Here is a 19905-nt window from a genome sequence, read left to right as displayed (position 1 = left end):
TCATACCAAATAGTTGACAGATACACCATAGGGATAGGAAGCCAATTAAAAATCTTTGAATTAAGTCTTCCCTAATTTTGCCACATTTTACTATAGAAATACAATACTAAATATAACATTAAACAAGCAATCCAATAAGCAAATATTTAGCCTGAATCTCATTACTATATAATTACCACAGTCCTTGAGAACATATGAACTGTTTATTAAAATTATACATATATTATACTATAAAAATTCAGTAAATTTCTAAGAGTCTCATTCATATCTTCCTGATCAAATTTGATTAATTTTAAGCTAAAAAGAAAAGTGAATTATTTAATAATAAACTTGAAGCAGAAAATAATAAATAACAAAGATATTTTATATTAGAATATTCACCATGTAGACAAATTGATCTTTGAAACACTTTTTCAGTATAAAGAAGACAGAGAATCAGTGAGATGTGTTACTTCAGAAGTCAAAAAAGAAAAAGTGAATAGTTAAAACCAGAGAGAGAAAGAGAGAAGCTGAGTGTGGTTGCACACACCTTTGATATCAGCAATTCAGAGGCATAGTTCCAACAGATCTCTGTGAGTTCAACGCTGTTCTAGTCTAAGTTTCAGAACAACCAGAGTACCATAGTGACACTCTGGAGAGACAAATGATAGATAGATAGATAGATAGATAGATAGATAGATAGATAGATACGAGAATATAAAAGAACAAATTAACCATCACAGAACATTGGGGTATTATGTTTCTCCCCAAAACAGAAATTACCCATTGCAGGACATTAGGGTATCATGTTTCTCCCTGATTTCTGGTCTCTATGATGAGAAGTCCCCAACTACCCCAGTTACCATACTGTATGCACCATGTGGCCTTTCCTCTCATGACTTCAAGATCTGATTTTTAATGTTGGGTTTCCAGCAGTTATACAATTCTATACCTTATTAAGCCCTGCTAATTTTTAACCCTCATTTTTCACTGATCATGTTCTTGGCTTGTATATGTGTGTGTGTGTGTGTGTGTGTGTGTGTGTGTGTGTGTGTGTATATATATATACATATATATATATGTTAAAGACATATATATATATGTCTTTAACTAGTTATTTAGAGTGTATCTTTTTCCATCTATTTTCTCTGTGTTTCTCTGTTGCAGCTTATAATCCACCTATGAAAGAAGTTCTGATGGTATTCCATAAGTCTCAGAAGTTACCATTTTTCAATCCATTTCTTCATTTTTCACATTTCTGTTGACATATGTTTATTTTCTTTTATTCGTTTTGCAAATGTGTGTGGCACCAAGGGCATTGTAGCTGTCAACAATATCCCAACTTTTACATTTTTTAAGATTAGGGTTTTGCCACATTTTCATTTCTGGTCTTGACTTGTGAAACTTCTGCTTCAACTTCTTGGATCACTGAGATTGCAGATCTGAACCACCATGCTTGCCTTTCATATTATGCATCCAATCTAAGATCAACACACTTTTAATGACCTTAGAGACTGTTCATTTTTTATTGTGTCACTTCATAATGCATGTGCCAGTGTAGTTAGTTATCTCCTATAAGCAACCATGGAACAAGTGTCTGTCATTTTATTTACTTTTAAATATTGTTTCTAATTTTTAAGTGTGTGAGTGTTTTAAGCTGTATATATGTGCACTTCATGTGTGTTAGGTGCCTATGTAGGCCACAAGGGAGTTTCATATCCCTTTGACTTAGAAATTAGAGATGGTTGTGTGTTGTCATGTAGGTACTAGGACTTGAAGCTAGGTACTCACTCTCCAAGAGCAGAAAGTGCTATTAACTTCTGAGTCATTTCCCCAGTCCTTTTGTTCTTGCTTTCAATTGCACACTTTGATGCAATTCATTGAATTTATTTTGTTAAATTATATATCCTTTATATATATTTTGTCTTCTCCCAACTCTCTCTTTTCTCTCTCTTCCTCCCTTCCTCCCTCCCTTCCTCCCTCCCTCCCTCCCTTTCCCTCTCTCTCTCTCGATCTTACATTTAACTTTTTTGTCTAAGAAACCAAAGTTTCTTCTTGTTTTAGTGGTTAAAATCACTGTCTAATATTAGCATGAATAAAGCCTAAAATAAATCACATCTCACCTCTAATTGCTTTTAAAGTCTATCAGTAAACTTCTACTTAAAAGTCCATTTTTGGCTTCCCATGTGGAGTCAACAAAGTCTGAGACATCACTTCGAGGCAGGACCATGGCCCTTCCCTCTATATCTAGGCTGAGTAAGGTATCCCTCCAAAGAGAATGTGCTCCAAGATGCCAGTTCAAGCACTAGGGATAAATCCTGAGTGGGAAATGGAAGGTGGGGTGAAAGGAGGGGAGGGAGTGGGAAAGGAGATAGATATGTAAAATGAGAGAATATTGTAATTTTTAAAAAGTTTACTTTTGTCCAAAATGCTGCCACCACCTTGTTTTGTAGTTCCTGGCTATTTTTCTGATGCCCGTGCTCAGAATTTCTTCAGACATCCTCACTATCCCTGCTGGCATACACACGAGTCCCACAATCACTGCAATATAGTAGAGCAAAGGCTATTTATCTGTGGATAAACTCACAGAAAGAGTAGCAATCTACAGTCCTCTGCAAGTACTGGAAACTGGAATTGAATCCAGCAGCTAAGGATCATGTGGGATTCCGATCTGTATGCTACGAATATGTTTTATTACCATTGGTTAATAAAGAAGCTCTTTCAGCCAATGGCTTAGCAGGGTAAAACCAGGTGGGAAATATGAGCAGAGATAGAGAAAGTAGGCAGAGTCAAGGAGATGCTATGTAGCTACCGAAGGAGGAAAACACTATAACTTGTACTGGTAGGTCACAGCCTCATGGTGATACACAGAATAATAGAAGTGGGTTAATTTAAGATGTTAGAGCTATCTAGGAATACATATAAGCTATTGGCCAAACAGTGTTATAAATAATTTAGTTTCTGTGTGATTATTCAGGTCTGGGCGGCCGGGAAGTGAAAGAGCAGTATTCAGTTACAATTCTTTTTTAAAAAATATTTATTTATTTATTATATATAGATAATATTCTGTCTACATGTATGCCTGCAGGCCAGAAGAGGGCACCAAACCTCATTACAGATGGTTGTGAGCCACCATGTAGTTGTTGGGAATTGAACTCAGGACCTTTGGAAGAGCAGGCAATGTTCTTAACCACTGAGCCATCTCTCCAGCCCTACAGTTACAATTCTTTTGGGGGTCTCTGGATTCATTGTATTTATGATACACCCCTAGCAATTTTTTGGTGACTCTATATTAATAGTAGAGATTTTCAAATTTCAAATAATAATGTCTCATTATGCCCTGTGATTTTGAGTCAAGCCTTTGATGCTGTGTCTTTTATGTTACTATTTTTAAAAAGTAAGTCACCTGTGTGCTTAAATGATCTAAAATGGTATGATTTTTCTCCTTTGAGTGTTTTAAACATTATATTCTTTCTTTAGAATTCTCTGGTGCACCACTACCATGAACCTGGTAAAGATATCTTTTCAGATATCTTGTATTTTCCAACTTCGCAGATTCATTTTTGCTAAAAGATTGTTGGTATTTTGTAAAACTTGTGCTTCACACTGGACTTGTCCAATCTATTGAAATGTATGTTTTATCTCTTTTATTCTCTTGCCCTAACTGATTTCCTATTTTGAATCACTTTGTCTATCACTAAAATCAAGACATTTCTCTAGCTCACCTTTTACCTCGGAAATTAATTAATTTTGTGAATACACTGTTTATCATAACCACAGACTCTGAAATAAGATCATTAGAAATATGCTGTCATAGAAGAGCAATGGTTACCAGTAATCAGGTGAGAGGGTGGGATTCTTCCCACGTAGCACTCAGAACAAGGGTCAATACTTCCAACATATTGGTTTTAACTCCAGCCTACAGAAACATGAGACCATAAATTCCTACTATTCCCAGGGTATTTTCATGGTGGCTTCCTTGAAAGAGTACACATTTCTATTATTTTGATGCTTTCTTTTTTATTTCTATGAGTGCCTGACTTAAAAAAAAATTCTCTGTGTTTTTAAATAAACATCTGAGCTTTTGGTTCCCATGATCCCATTGCTATTGAGCATGGGAGGCTGAAGCCACCATACACTAAGGAGGCAATGCTAAATTTGCTGGAAATGCTCATTGTCGATGTCAAAGACAAGTGCCTCTTTCCGGCATATTCACATTTCTGTATACAAACAAGAACAGCGTTGTCTCGACTTCAGCCCTGACACCCTCTTCAGAACCTCATCACCACAGTCAGTAGGAGGGTTGACAAGAACAGAACGTGTTCCTGCATCACAGGGGAAAAGCAGAGTGGGAACTCAGGGTGAGTCACTGTTGCTACGGTTACTTGTGTGGTCATCAGCTGAACCGCAAGCCTCACAACTCCCACCCCACTTCATCGGCTTTTCTCCCGTAATTAATATATCCTCAGACACAAGACTAAATACATGAGCCATTGAGAAAGGGGACTATCCCAGTTCTCACTCTCTGAGGAAAGATGAATGCAAGCAAGGTGAAGTCCTGTTATGCTGAATTCTCCATCTGCCAAGTTCTTCTCACACCAGCATCAAGTCCTTCCTGGTTGCTTTCTCTGCCTGTGCTATGCAGAGTTGTTATTTTTGCTAGACATAGACGTGAAAGATGACAATATAGTTCTGGTGTTTTTATTTCTGTATATTAAAGTTCAAACATGTTTAGGTTTTATATTTAATTCTTTTTTCATTGTTGCCTACCTCTTACCATATGGAACCCGTGATATTCATACCAGCAATACGGTTTTGGCTTTGGTCCTATGAACACATCAATTTTCCTGTACTGATAGCAAATTCTGGCTCCTCATGAGCACCGCAACTAGGCACTGTCCAGATTTAGCTGTATACTGAATAAATCCTCACAATTTGATAGTCTCCCTCAGCAACATTTCTAAGTAGGTATAAAATAGCATGCTTGTCATTCACAATTTCTTTCACAATTCATTCTTTTGGCCCAGTCAAATCCACACTGATCCACTGGTGCAGGAGAATTGTCTTTAATCTGTCAATCACGTTTTAAATAAACGCTGATTGGCCAGGCAGGAAGTAAAAGTGGCAAAACCAGACAGGAAGTAGAAATGATGCAATGAGAACAGGAGAATTATGTGAAGGAAGAAGTTGATTCCTCCCACTCACTCCTGCCCAGACTCTGAAGAATCAGGATGTGACTTGCCAGCTAAAAAAGGTACTGAGCCATATGGCAAAAATACATCAGAATAATGGGTTAATAAAAGCTACAAGAGCTGATAAGAGGCCTGACCTAATGGGCCAATCAGCTTTTAACTTACAGAGTCCCCTGTGTGATTTTCTTTGGGGCTTGCCGGCTGTGGGGTACCAGGCAGGACAGAAACTCCAACAAAGAAGCCAGCCCTCATTTTACAATCCATAACCACAACATTTCAGAGTTCAGCAACAAACACATGCAAGTTCTTAGTTACATAAGATGCACTTGGAATTTTTATAATATCTTTCTAGGCAAGAATTACATTATAAAATACCTGAAATTTTTTTCACTTCAATCTATGAATAAAACAGTAGTATTAAGAAATTATCATATTAAAGTCCCCCCAAAACTAATAACCTATTATTCATGTTTAAGTAAATAATTTACCCCTCTTTCTTCTAGATCTATATTTGTTCCATATGCAAATATTTATTAATCTATGTTTCTGTAGAAATTTATGAAAAATAAATTTTTTATTCTACTTTTTGAAAATTAAATTATTAGTTAAAACAAACAATCCTGCTAAATTGTACTAGGTCTGATGTAGGAGTTCCTTCTGTTTGTGTGTTGCTTTCATTGGTTAATGAATAAAGAAACTGCCTTGGCCTAGTTGATAGGGCAGAACTTAGGTAGACAGAGAAAACAGAACTGAATGCTGGGAGGAAGAAGGGCAGAGTGAGAGAAACCACGGATCCTCTGACGGAGATGGACACCCATTAGAATCTCAGGTAAACCATGTGGCGATACACAGATTAATGAAGATGGGTTAAACTGAAATGTAAGAGTTAACCAATAAGAAGTTAGAGCCGATGGCCAAACAGTGTTTTAATTAATACAGTTCCTGTGTGGTTATTTCAGGTGTAAGCTAGCCAGGCAGCTGGGACAAACAAGGGGCCCTGCTCTTCCAACATTGGTCTAAGCCTGGAAAGCAGCTAGATAGTGAAGATCAATGAAGCTGATTTTACTCATCTTGATCTAAATAAAATCAACTGAAGTCTAACATGCTGAGATTTATTAAATGTTTTTAAATACTTATTTGAGTTAGAATTCATATAGTAAGCTGGGAACTTGCATTGGTTATTCTTTTTTGCAAACTTGATTGAATTTATAATCTATGAGAAGACATACTGTTTTTTAATTATTTTTATATTTATTCTTTGTGTCTTTCACATCATGCCTCTCCGTCCACTTTTCCCTATTCCTTTATATCTACCCTCTGCCCTTGCAACCTTTTCTCAATATAAAATAAAATAAAATTTAAGAGAAAGTAAAGAAAGAAAAATCTATCTCATCATGGAAGCTGTAGTTACACAGTAAACCCTTTTATCCATACATCTTTACTTGCAAGTGTTCATTTCAAAGAGTCATTGGTCTAGTCCGAGGCCTCTGGTTTCTGCTACACTATCAATGCTGGGCCCTCACTGGAACTCCTCTTGGTTATCCTGCTGTTGGCCTCTGACATGAAGATCCTGCAGCGTTGGGTCTGCAGGACCAGTCCCTTTACATGCTCCAGCAGATCACAAATGAGGTGGATATCGGGGTGGGCCAACACATATCACTGGTTCTGGACCTGGGTAGTTGCAGGGTTGGTCAGCTGGCCAGCTCTTCCTTGCCACACCACCAAGGTGAGCTCTCCTGAATTGTTTTGGCTAGTTTACCCCTCACAGCAATGATCCATGGGCAGGGCTTGTTTCCAGTCCTGCTTTCAAGTCCTCAGGGTTGGTTCTGTCACACCCACATCTTCAGATCAAGCTGTATTGTGTTGCCCAGTCATGTGAAGGGGCTGCTCTCCCAATTGCTGCAGCTGATGAGGGACAGAAGCAGTTCTTCCACTCTTCTGACCTCAGAGCCATGTCTCTCTCACCTGCCATATCTCAGGCATTGATGGGGGGGGGTCATCTCTCCCCTGTCAATGCCATCATCACATGATAGATGAGTATTGAAGACAGAAATTCTATGCTCACAATTTTTGGAGTTGGTTCACCCACACCTCTGCCAACAGGATTGTCTCTATTGTGTTTTCCAGGTGAGGTGCAGGACCTGCTCTCCTGAGTGTTGCAGTTGGGAGGGGACAGGAGCAATCCTCCTGCCCTTATGACCCAGGGCCAGCTCTCCTACCAGACTCAGGTGTTGATGGGTGGGGGTGGAGTAGAGTAGGGGATGGCATTTCCCCCCGTGCGCATGCCACCACCTGACCAATGAGTGAGTAATGGGAACAGCTCTCCCATGCTCACAACTTTGGGACTGGTTCACGGACACTTATGCCAGTGGAGTTATCTCTAATGGACTACCCTGGCAAAGTAAGAAGACACACTTTTATGAGTACCTGAGAGAGTTTCTCCAGGAAAGTTTAAGGAATGGGGGAGGATTCCCCCTGCCCCTTTGAACATGGGCGAAATTAATCCCATGGGCTAGTGAGTCAGACTGAAGAAAAACAGAAGAAGTGGGCAGCCTGAAAAGTTCTGCATTTTCCTTCTGCTTCCTGTTCCACCCAGATGGGAAGAACAGTCTTCTTCCAAAACAGAGATGTGTTCTTGACACCATGCCTCCCCTACTGTGACAAACTGTACCCTCAAACCTCAAACCCATGAACTTGCTCTAAAGTGATGGCAACAGCAGCTAAAGCAGAATCCTCTGTATTCTAAGATGACTAACATCAGTTTTGCTGTTGAGAGACCTGTTTTTAAGAGACACATTTTAGCACATGCTGTTTAGTCCACCAGAATGATATTATTTCCTAAAAATTGCATGTCTATAAAATTTACCATGATCTATTTTTGTCACTTCAATATCTTTTCTGTAAAGTTAAAAATCTAATCTGAAGGGGAATACTCCTCCACTGCTGGTGGGAGTACAAACTTGTAGAGCCACCATTTGGAAATTGTTATGGAAGTTTCTCCAATAATTGGGACTCGATCTACTTCAAGACCCAGTGATACCACTCTTGAGCATATACCCAAAGGATGCTCAACCATATCACACGGATACTTGCTCAACTATGCTCGTATCAGCATTATTCGTAATAGAACCTGGAAACAACCTAAAAGTCCCTCAACCGAAGGATGAATAAGTAAAAAGTATGTCTACACAATGGAGCATTACTCAGATGTAAAAATATGATGATCTCCTGAAATTTTCAGACAAATGGATGTAACTAGAAAAAAAAATCACACTGAATGTGGTAACCCAGACCCAGAAAACCAAGAAAGACAAACACAGTATGTACTCATTTATAAATGAATATTAGATGTAAAGCAAAGGATAACCAGGCTACAACCCACAGCCCCAGAGAAGCTAGGTAACAAGGAAGACTCTAAGAAGGATGTATGGATATCCCAGGGAAGAGGAAATAGATGAGATGTCCTGGGTGAACTGGGGGGAGGGGAAGGGCGATAGGAACATGAAAAATCAAGATGGTAGAGTTGGGCATGGAATGAGGAGGAGAGTAATGAAAGAGATCTTGATGGAGAGGGCTATTATGAGGTGAGGGAGAAACCTGGTACCAGGAAAATTCCCAGGAACCCACAAGGATGATCCCAGATAAGTCTCCTAACAGTATTAGAGAGGATGTCTGAACTGGCCTTCCCCTGTAATCAGATTGGTGACTACCATAATTGTCATGATAGACCCTTCATCCAGTAACTGATGGAAGCAGATACAGAAATCCACAGCCAAGCCTTGGGCTTAGCTCTTGGAGTTCAGATGAAGAGAGGGTAGAGGATTCTATGAGCAGGGGTTGGGGATTAAGATCATGACTGTAAAACCATCAGAGACAGCTGACCTGAATTTATGGGAGCTCATGCACTCTGGACAGACAGCTAGGGATCTGGCATGGGATCAACCTAGGCCCTCTGCACTGGGTCAAGTTAGTTATGCAGTTTGGACTTTCATTGAGCCCCTAGCAGTGGGACCAGGACCTGTCCCTGACGCATGAGCTGGCTCTTTAAAACCTATTCCTTATGCTAAGAAACCTTGTTCAGTCTTGAAGCAGGAGGGAGGAGCTTGGTCCTTCCTCAACTTGATGTGCCATGCTTAGTTGATTCTCAAGAGAGACCTTACCCCATCTCAGTGGAGATGGAGGAGGAGTGGATGGGGGTAGGAGAGGTCAGGAAAGGAACTGGAGGAAAGGAGGGAGGGGAACTGTCATTGGTATGTAAAGTAAAATAAAAAAATCTAATCTGATCATTCATTTTTCATACAATATTAGCATTGAAATTGTTTGTATTTAAAGCTCCCATTTAACAAATATATTCATCCGTCTACATATGCATTCCTATTAAATATTCTAATCTTGATTGCAGAAATTGATGTAATTTGTCACTCTAACAAATATCTGTGATAACCAACTTATAAACTGAAGACATTTATTCTGCCTCACAACTCTGCAGGTACCAATCTGTGAGTGGTTGGCCCTGTTGTTCTGAACCTGTGATAGACTATTATAGCAGAAGAATGGCCAGGAAACAAATGAGCAAAAAAAGAAGTGACTGGGGTCCCACTGTCCCCTTCAAGGGCAAGATACAAATGACCCAAGAATCTTAGAGTGGTCTCTATCTCTTAAAGCTTCTAGTGCTTACTAGTAGTACCACAGAGTGGGAATCAAACATTTAACTCAGGGGTCTTTGGCAGACATTTCCAAAACCAACAGGAAGGGTACACAAATTCCCCAAAGGAAGTGGAGCAAAGCCTTATTAGGAAACAGCTACTGATTAGGGATGAAATAAATTAGTTATATATTCTCCAAAATAAAAATTGATAAGATATTAAAATGATACCTGCAAAGGCATAAGTGTGTACTGGCAGCTATCCTCAAACATAAATAAAGTAATGACTCACAAAAGAGAAGTTATGACTGTCATTCTGTTGTCATTGACATGAACATTAACATCATATTATAAACTAGATAGGGCAGGCTAATGGTATCATATATACATTGCTGGTAGCAAATTAAAACAGGGAAGACAATGAAAATCATTTGGCAGCTGAGTAAACTAAACTTGCAATCACCTGTGACACAGTGACTGCGTTCTTAGATATCATTCAAGAGATGTGAAAACTTAGGTTCACAGAAAACCTGAACAAGAATTTTTTTTTTTTTGATGAAGCACGCCTTTAATCAAGTTTTCCGTTCTGAAGGCTACTCTTGGCTTCTTCTTGTCTGATGAGAGAGATGACCTTGATGCATCCTTTTGTAATTTTGATCATCCACATGACATTCATCACATCCAAAATAAGACAGGTAGTGATCCAGGTACACTGGACCACAAATCCGAGCCTCATGTAGGCTTCTGTTCCGTACACGGAGTACATGAAGAAATACAAAGGAGGTATCGCGAGGATCCGCACTACAAAAAAGACCATTGTCATGAGAACTCCATTGAGGACGTTGGCTTTGGAAAACTTGGGGTACTTTAGGGCCTCAAAGAACCACCTCTGGTTCACGAAGGGGTTGGAAAGCTCGGCAATCAGGCAGAAGTTGGCAATGTACGCTAGCATTCCATCTTTCAGTACAAAGTAGTATGCAGCTAGCGCCGTACAATGGTGAATTACAAAAATCTTGTCGCCCATCACTTTCCAATTCAAAAGGATAATCAATAAATCAGAAATGAGGTAGCCTGAAGCAGTTGCAGTATTCAATTTCACAAGCATTGGATCACCCCAGAGTGGATCAGCTATAGTAGGCTCATCAAATAAGAAGAGGTATAAGCCAAAAATCCCAACCCGCAAAGAGTGGCACGTAGATACTACCCTTGAGTTCCATTCGATCTTCTTGTCGATGCTAAGACTATTATAACCTGTAGAAACTTTGGCTGAAAACCAGTAACTTACAAAATGGAAAAGAACCTGGAAGAGGAGGAAGCTGCTACAAAGCGTGCCGATGACCAATTTGGTGTTGGCATCCATAGCTCTTCCACCTGCTGATTCAGCCTCCAGTGTGGAACCGGTCGTCAAGCAAAGTGATGTGGTTTTAGTTCTTGTTTTGTTCTTTCCTGCTGAGAACTGGCTGTCCAGGAACTCACTTGAACAAGAATATTTATAGCAGCTTTGCATCCTCTTTCTCTAAGGATCCTCTCCATCCTCTAACTTTCAGGATTCCAGGAAAACGAAGACATAGGACTTGATGGATTCCCAAGATTTCCAATGGAGCAATTTTATGTCTTTCAATTATGTATTCTGTGCCCATCGTGGCTTGTGAACCTTAAAAATAACTGAATGCTAGTAAATGTTGTCATGGCATAGTCTCTCAGCCTCCCACAAGTGTCTTCACCTGATGACATCAAAATGATCCCAAACCATCGGGGGGGGGCACCAAATGTGCATATTACTTATATTCGCCAAGTACATCATGAGGCCAAACTGTAGGATAGGAGCAGAGTATAGAGAAGAGGTGTAGCTATGCAGATTCCTTGGAATCCAAGACCTGGTTAGCTCCACATACAGAGACTAAAAACATTGTATAACATTTTTAAAATGGAGATTTCAAATGTAATGAAATTATTGAGAACTAACTAAATGTGAGAAATATGATGAATACACCTGAAGCCAAGACTTTCCACCTGAACTCAGTTCCCAAGACCTGTGTCACTAAAGGAAATTGACTCCTGACAGTTGTCACACAACTGGCATGTGTGTGCATATGTATCCTGCCCCTCTCCTTCCTTCCTGTCTCTCTCTCCTCTCTCCCTCTCTTCCTTTTCATTCTCTCCCTCTCTCTAATAAGTGTTTTAAAAATTAATAAAAATTTAATTCATTTTATCGGGTTTTGTCTGCTCCTCTTTTTCTCACTCTTCAAACAGGCACCTGGATTATTGATTTAAGACATTCCCTCTCTTGTCAGATTAGTGTTTACTGGAGTAAATATTCCTCAAATCTTCTTTATCCACAGATTATTTAAAAGTATGGTTTCTAATCTTTAAATACTTGGGGAATTTCCAGGTTTCCTTATCTTCTGATTTATAGCTAAAATCTTTTATGGCCAAAGAATAAGCTCACATGCAAATTGAGTCATCCATATTATACATGCAAATGGGAAAAACCTAGCACACAATGCAATAATTTTGTTTTTTCAGAAATCATGCATATTTGAAAGGCTTTGTGTGATGAAAAATTATTAATATCTATTATTGTTCTTGTTATAATAATGAACTTCTAAATACTTTCCTGGAATCATTTTTCCTCATCCTGAAAACTATTTAGCATTTATTGTATCCTAGTTGCAGTAATTCATTGTTTCTCTTCATATGAGAATATTTCTAAATACTGTCTTTTTTCCTGAATAATGGCATATGATGACATCAAGACACACCTGGAGAAACATCTAGGATAACCCTAAGCTTGCACACTTTCTCTGTGTTCAAGAATTAGTGTGGGAAGTCTTTCTGTATATGTGTTACTTTTATTGGTTATTGAATAAAGAAGCTTCTTTGGCCAGCGGCAGGGCAGAATAGAGCTAGATGGGGAAAATTAAACTGAATTCTGGGAGAGAGAAGGCAGAGTCAGTGAGATGCCATGTAGCCACAGGGGACAGCTAGCCAGAACCTTACCAGTGGGCCATAAACCTCGTGGTAAAATATAAAATAATAGAAATGGCTTAATTTAAGATGTAAGAGTTAGCAAGAAATATGCATAAGCTAATAGGCCAAGCAGTATTGTAATTAACATCGTTTCTGAGTGATTATTTTGGGTCTGTGTGGCTGGGAAATAGACGAGCGGTCTCCACCAACAATGAACAAATATATCTAGTGAATTAAAGCTGACATGAGTTGTTCATTTCTTCTCCTTGAGCACTTGAGGAAGACTCAATTAAATTTTCTTACGGCTCCATGGTTGTGATGTGGAGCTTGCAGTAACGGTTATTATTGTTTACCAACTTATAATGTGTCATCTGTCAATTTGTCATGGCAGTTTCTGATAGAGCTTTCTTGCATTGGTTTCTTTATGATATGTTTGGGAATAGTTTTCTTGAGTTTATCATGATTTTCTGTGAACAGCTTAAATTCCCTATCAAATCTGAGAAACTTCCAAGCACCGTTTTTCTTTTTCTCTTAACCAATTACTTTTTTCCTTGTCTATGATTCCAGCAGCCACAAACATACAATTCCTCAGATAATCCAAAAAATTTTTGAACCAATATATATTTAATTTTTCTACTGTGTTATGATTTAAATATAAACTAGCTATGATGGCTATGCCTGTGATCTGTTACTTAGGAAACAAAAGCAGGAAAGCTTCCATTAGTAGCTCAAGTCCTTCCTCTACTTCATAAAACCTTTGACTCAAAGATGAAAAATGTTTGCCATAGATTCATGGTTTGAATGTTTGATCCTCAAATGGTAGCATTGCTTAAGCAGTTGGCTAAACTAGAGGCAGTAGGTGGGCTACTCTGGGTAGGAGCAGAGAAGCCCTAGGGAATCACAGTGTACCTGGCTGCTTCTTTACCCATAGTCAGTCATGAATTGAACAGCTTGTCCAACGACATCCCTCCAGTTCATTAATGGGACTCTTACATCCACTCTTTTGTCCTTTTATCATGTTCCTTTGGCTAAAGAAACAAAATTTCCACGTGGGTTTTCCTTCCCTCTGTTGGTGCTGCCACTACCACAGCAGTCATGTGACCCCAGGACCTGCATTTGCAAATCTGATAGACTGTGAATAAAAAAAAAAATAGAAGGAGAAAGTGGGGGGAGGAAAAGGAGAAGGAAATTCCTAGTCCTTCTCTTGTAGCGGTAGTCCAATTTCCTTTCTCTCTGGGACAAAGAGCATATTGTTTATGTGGTCTCTTACTGGTGGATCCATAGCTAAGTCTAGTTTCTGCTGTAACTCCAAGAGATGAAAAGGGATGAAACAGCCCTTGCCATGCATATGTGTGGTTGACTTCCCTCTGCACTCTTCTTGCCAATGATTTCTTGGGAGCGGGGCTTCCTACTGTTTTCAGAATCTTTAGTGTCATCCTTAGAATAGAATCATCTTAACATATCTAGTCACCCTGGGAAAATGGCATGCACATTTTACACAAACCAACATTTTGGCTGACTGATAAGCACCTAAAAAGAAGTCATCCAGTTTCCAAAACTCACTTTTAATCCACAAACAAAAGTCTCCCAAAGGCCCTGGTGTTAAATGTTTGGTTCTCATTCACATATATTTTAAAATAAGTAACCACTGTAATTATGTAAGAAGGAAGGCTTCAAAGGAAATAAATAAAATAGTACATTACCTGGAAATGGGAGAGAAAATGTTAGGGAGTTGATTATTTGTGGAGCCATATAATTATTGAGATGATGTACTTGCATATTGAAAATGTTAGTGATAATAATTTAAAATCAGAGAGCTGAATCAAAAGTTACATTAAATCATCACATCATTATACCTAAAAAAAATGTACTAGGTACCATGCTTTAGAAAATAATCTATTAGGCAGACAGCAGATGAAGAGAGACTGGCTAAACAGATGGCACAGTTCCAAGAAATTCGGGCAACAGTGAACTCCATTTGGTTCCCTCTCTAAGAGTCATTGTTCCTGTTCCTGCCTTGCAGTGGGATTTTGGAGATGTACATAAGTTAATTAAATGTAGATATTTCAGACTCAACAAAAAAAAACTCACAAAATATTGAAATCTTTAGAGAACTGATTATTTATTTATACTGAGAAATACAGCAGATGTTTCCACCACTGGCAATAGTCCAACCATCATGTGCTTTCTCCTTGGACAATCAAGTAGGGCACAAAATAATAGGGTTTTGTTAAGTATGAGCTTAAAGAAGATGAAATAGTAGGCACTGATTAAATTATGGCACCAGGCACATCAGTAGGAAAGCTTCCCTCACTATAGTGATAAGCCTTCAGGAAACACAAAACTGAGCCATCGTGGTGATGGATCATCGTACGGGCACTCTCATAGTTGGGTTTTTACCTTCAATTCATGCATTCATGGTGAGCCAAATGCCTCTTATCACCTTTTCTCTTCTGTTTCTCTCTGCTCCTTTTTCTGACTTCCTTTCTTCCTTTTTCCAGAGTATGCATACTCATTCCCAAGAACTCAATTTTAGGGAGGATGGCAACAATTTCTCTCACCAGTGATGTTCTCGACAGAGCACTCTCATCCTTCCCAATAGGCAACAGTCTAGGGCTTCCTTGCAGTACTTTGCAATGATATTGGCTGCCAGTCACGACTGAATGTCTTGATTTTAAAGTTTAGAACTTAGAATGTGATTTTGCTGTCATAGTCTGAAAATCCTAGGATATACCAATAATTATACATCTTGCAAAGTGAACAAAATATGCCAATGAGCTGAAGGATACCTGTTCCTAACACCTGATTTATTAAATAGAGAGGCATTTATGGTGAAATAAACATCCCAATTGTTTATTTCTACCCAAAGATGGTTGAAGAAAGATTTTCTCATGCTGAGAATTCTCTTTGTTATCTTCAATATAAATTTGTAAAAATTATAAAATACTTTCTTAATATGATGTTCAAACTAAATGTTACCCTATCCTTGTTCAAGTTGCTGATAGTTCTAAATTAACATATTCCAAATTAAGGAGACAAACAAATAAATTAATAGTTTATTTATTAAAGATAAATAAATATTAAGAATAGTTTTTATAAAGAAAGAATGTGCTAAACAAACAACAAATCTCCTGTCTTGACCTCAGCAAACACCAATAGGCAAATAAGCACGAAGGCCCTAGAGAACAGTGACCCATATCTGATATTCAAACAAACTTTAGACGGCATATTTGAAAATCTCATCTAATTAGGTCAATTGTGGAGAGCATGCTGTGGTTATGATCAAGTAAGACATTAGATCCCCATATGGGCCATTCAGCTTTGTCCTGTGTCCCAGTGTTAAACCCTTAAAATCCTCCATCCATCTGGCAGTGAGAACCAACAGAGAGGCCTCATGTGTCTCACCCAGGCATGGGACAGCCTCACTTTGCCACTGCCCACTCGAAAAATGGAAAAGCAAACAAATTAAAAGATGGTACTACAAACGATTTCCACAACTACCATTTTATATACAACAATAAAAATCAATTGAAAACATAACTAAAGGGAAAAAATTGTCAGAACAGAAAGATTAGCTTTCTGCCTGTAAGTCAGGTTTATCCTTGGTATCCACATCAAGGCTCCATCTTCCTGAACTTACACTCTGAATCTTCCTCAGCCTCCCAGTTTTCTAATGGTTACAAAACACATGAAAAATCTATAACTATGGAGATAATGACATTACATGAACACTTGATTAAAATTAGAAAGAAAGGAACACTTGAGGGAACTCCAGACAGTGAGAAAGGGAGGAAATAAAAAAAAAACTTAACAGAAAGAGAAAACCATATTTTCCATCTCTCTGCATAGCTTACATGATACTGCTATCTTCTATCCTATTTCGCAAGTAGTAGGCAGGTCATTTTAAAAGGAATTACCTTTTATTGAAATATTATTTCTAAATTATGTTACACAATAGCTGTCTAATTATCAAAATTTACATTTTGCTGAAACTTGTTGAAACATCTTCAATACAAATTATAATTTTGTTAATAATAATTTACTTTTACTCATGTAATTCTCTGTCTCCCTCTTCCTGTGGAAAACAGTATGCCACTGCATTTTAGTGGGACAGATCTAGTACAACCAAAGAATTTTCTAATTAAATTCAATAGAAATATAAATGTAGATACATGCATGGATACTATATATTCATGTATGTATAGTAAATATATGAGAATACTAACAATATACATATATATCTGCATGTGTGTGCATATGTAGACATATGTATATATGCCTTAATGTCATTGATTGGCAATAAATGTGTCAATGCTTTATATAACAAGTTACTTGTTTTTTGAAATTGTAGATTATCTTGTTATACACCACCATTTCACCAAAACCACAAAATTATCATAAATTGTGTCTTAGAGCAAATAATCATTTAACGTGTTTCTAACTGCTTCTTCAATGGTTAATAATCATAATCTTACTTAGCCTGTTTTAATTGCATTAATCCCTTGGGAAACTTTACATGAAAGGTGTATGTATCTTTTACTGAATAACAAGTTACTACCAAAATGTTGCTGGAAAGGTCTGCTACATTATCTAGTGTTTGTGGGTCAGAAAGCCAGCATGCTTTAACTGGCTCTTCTGCTTGTTTCTCATGATGCTGAATTGGTCTCTCTCATGGGGAAGCTCCCTTAGGGAAAGACTCACATCCAAACAGACTTTGGCTCGCTAGCAGAACCTATTTCTTTGTAATTGTGCTATTTCAGTCCCCAGGATTTTGTCAGATGTTGACCAAGTATGCTTTCAAAGTGTTGAGATGCCTTCTGCTCTTTTAATTTTGTTGACTTGGCAGATGAAAATGTATTTATTATATGGGATACAGTATATAAATATGCATGTATAATAAAAGGAAGTACGCGTGCACTATAGAATGGCTGAATTCAGCTAATAAGTTCACTGCACAGCTTTTTCAAGAATACATCAGGCTTCATGACTATTGTAGCTTGCAGAATAAATAGATCTCTTGATCTCATCCTTCCTCTTTATCTGTGGCTACCTATCTCCAAACAACATCTCACTTTCACTCACCCATGAGTAATTCAAACCTCTGGTAAACACTGCTTTCCTAACTACTTCCATAAAGTCAATATTTTTTTTATCAGTTCTATGTATGAGTAAGATCGTTCAGTGATTCTCTTTTTTTTGCCTATCTCATTTTTTTTTTTAGCATCCCAACTTCTGGGTTTAGGTATGTTGTCACAAATGCCTGTTCATGACTAAATAGCATTTGTCTTATATAAAAATGGAATCAAAATTAATCAAAGGTTTAAATGCAAAACTTGAAACTTCAAAGTACTGGAAGAAGAAAATGAAAAAAAAAATACTCTCCACAAAATTTATCTGAGTGATGGCACTTTTTTAGGTATGACCTCAAAGCATTAGTAACAAAAGCAAATATAGAATTCTGTGATGTCACATCAAGCTTCTATATAATAAAATACATACAAAGCACAAAGACAACCTGCAGGGTATAAAAGAATGTTGGAAAACTAAATATCTGACACAAGATAAGGTCTAAAATATATAACAAACCCAAACAATTGAACAGAATGCACATAAATATCCAAAATTAAAAATTGGACCACATAACTGAACAAATATTTCTGAAAGGATGATATACAAGTAGCCAACAGATGGGGAGGCTATACATCTCTCTATATAACAAATGATACAGAGGGTATCTAAAATATTAAAAATGGCATTCCTCAAGTTGATGCATAGGCAAAGGAGATAAAACCAGAATGTCAAATGGATGTATGCACTCTTGTGTGTACTGTAAAATCAGTTCTAGTGGCCAAGACATGGAACTACCCTAAGAGCTAATAGCTCTCAGCAGCCTGTCCCCTCCTTCTCTGCAGAGAGGGTCACTATGGTATTGAGTATATTCCAGGCTTTCTTTTTCTTCCTTTGTTTTATAACCTGTTTGATTTTTAAAACATTTTTATTTGCTATTATAGTTTTATTAAACAATTTTTTAATTATTTTTTTTTGATTTTTGAGACAGGGTTTCTCCGTAGCTTTTGGTTCCTGTCCTGGCACTAGCTCTTGTAGACCAGGCTGGCCTCGAACTCACAGAGATCCGCCTGCCTCTGCCTCCCGAGCACTGGGATTAAAGGCATGTGCCACCACCACCCGGCCACAATTTTTTTAATTTTAAATATACATATTCTTCCCTTCCCCCATGTTCTTCAGATTCTCTCTCCCTACTGACCCACCCTACTTGAAGTTTTTCTCAAAATGAAAAATAAATGAATAAGTAAAAAACAAATCAACACCCCAATCAAGAAAGCAAAAGAAAACAATGCCCAAAGTAAAATAAAGAATGAAACATCAAAGCAAAACCAAATAAAAGCACACAAAAACTGTGGAGTCCATTATATGTTGGCCAACTACTTCTGAACTTAAAGTCAGTCCTGGAAAGGCTGATATACCCAAGGTCACTCCATCGAGAAAACTGATTTCTTCCTCCCATCAGGTATAAATGACAGTTCAGGTATTAACCTTTACTCAAGTGGCTAGGTTTTCATTCATTCATACTTTCATTCATTCTAAAAAATATAGCAACATAAAATATATATAAGTATGCGTAGGTTCTGCCTTGCCCACATTCAAGGGGATGAGATTACACAAGGGTGGGCATATTTGGGAATTGTCTTAAATTTTTCCTGTCAGAATTCACAAAAATTGGCGACCCATAGGACTTTCCATTGCATGGACAGAATAATAAGAAATCAAGATAAGCAAAAAAAGCTCAGGAACTTACTTAAATTGTTGCCTGAAAGCCCAAACTCCATGTTTAAGAGATAGATGAGGCTATTTTTCTAACATCTGCCATCAACAGATAATTTTCAAGTCAAAATTTCTATGTATCACAAACTGACTTGACACAATCTGTTTTTTATAAGTTAAATGGATTTCTATTTTAAATATTTTATTAGAATTAATAACTATCTGATATATGTATAACCAGGCTCAATTACTCAGCAACAAGAAGCTATTGAATTGTATTGATGTGAAACCTAATAATTATTTCATTACCTATAATGTTATTTCAAACAGTATGTT

At 37.7% G+C, this 19905-nt stretch overlaps 2 protein-coding genes across 6 annotated transcripts in view; both read right to left on the bottom strand.

Annotated features, from left to right (window-relative positions):
• LOC121453452 (nucleolar protein 4) overlaps positions 1–19905 on the bottom strand; it is a 350206-nt gene that overhangs the window by 321502 nt on the left and 8799 nt on the right. The window lies entirely within an intron of this gene.
• Positions 10358–11184, bottom strand: LOC121453454 (TLC domain-containing protein 4-like). The gene has a single exon (XM_041660249.1). The coding sequence runs from the start codon at positions 11174–11176 to the stop codon at positions 10385–10387; it is 792 nt and encodes a 263-aa protein (XP_041516183.1). The 5' UTR covers positions 11177–11184; the 3' UTR covers positions 10358–10384.

This window comes from Microtus oregoni, unplaced genomic scaffold (genome assembly GCF_018167655.1).
Source record: "Microtus oregoni isolate MIOR12 unplaced genomic scaffold, Mior012 000011F_ref0000422, whole genome shotgun sequence".
Classification (NCBI taxonomy): Eukaryota; Metazoa; Chordata; class Mammalia; order Rodentia; family Cricetidae; genus Microtus; species Microtus oregoni.
This window is presented reverse-complemented; position numbering and strand designations above follow the sequence as displayed.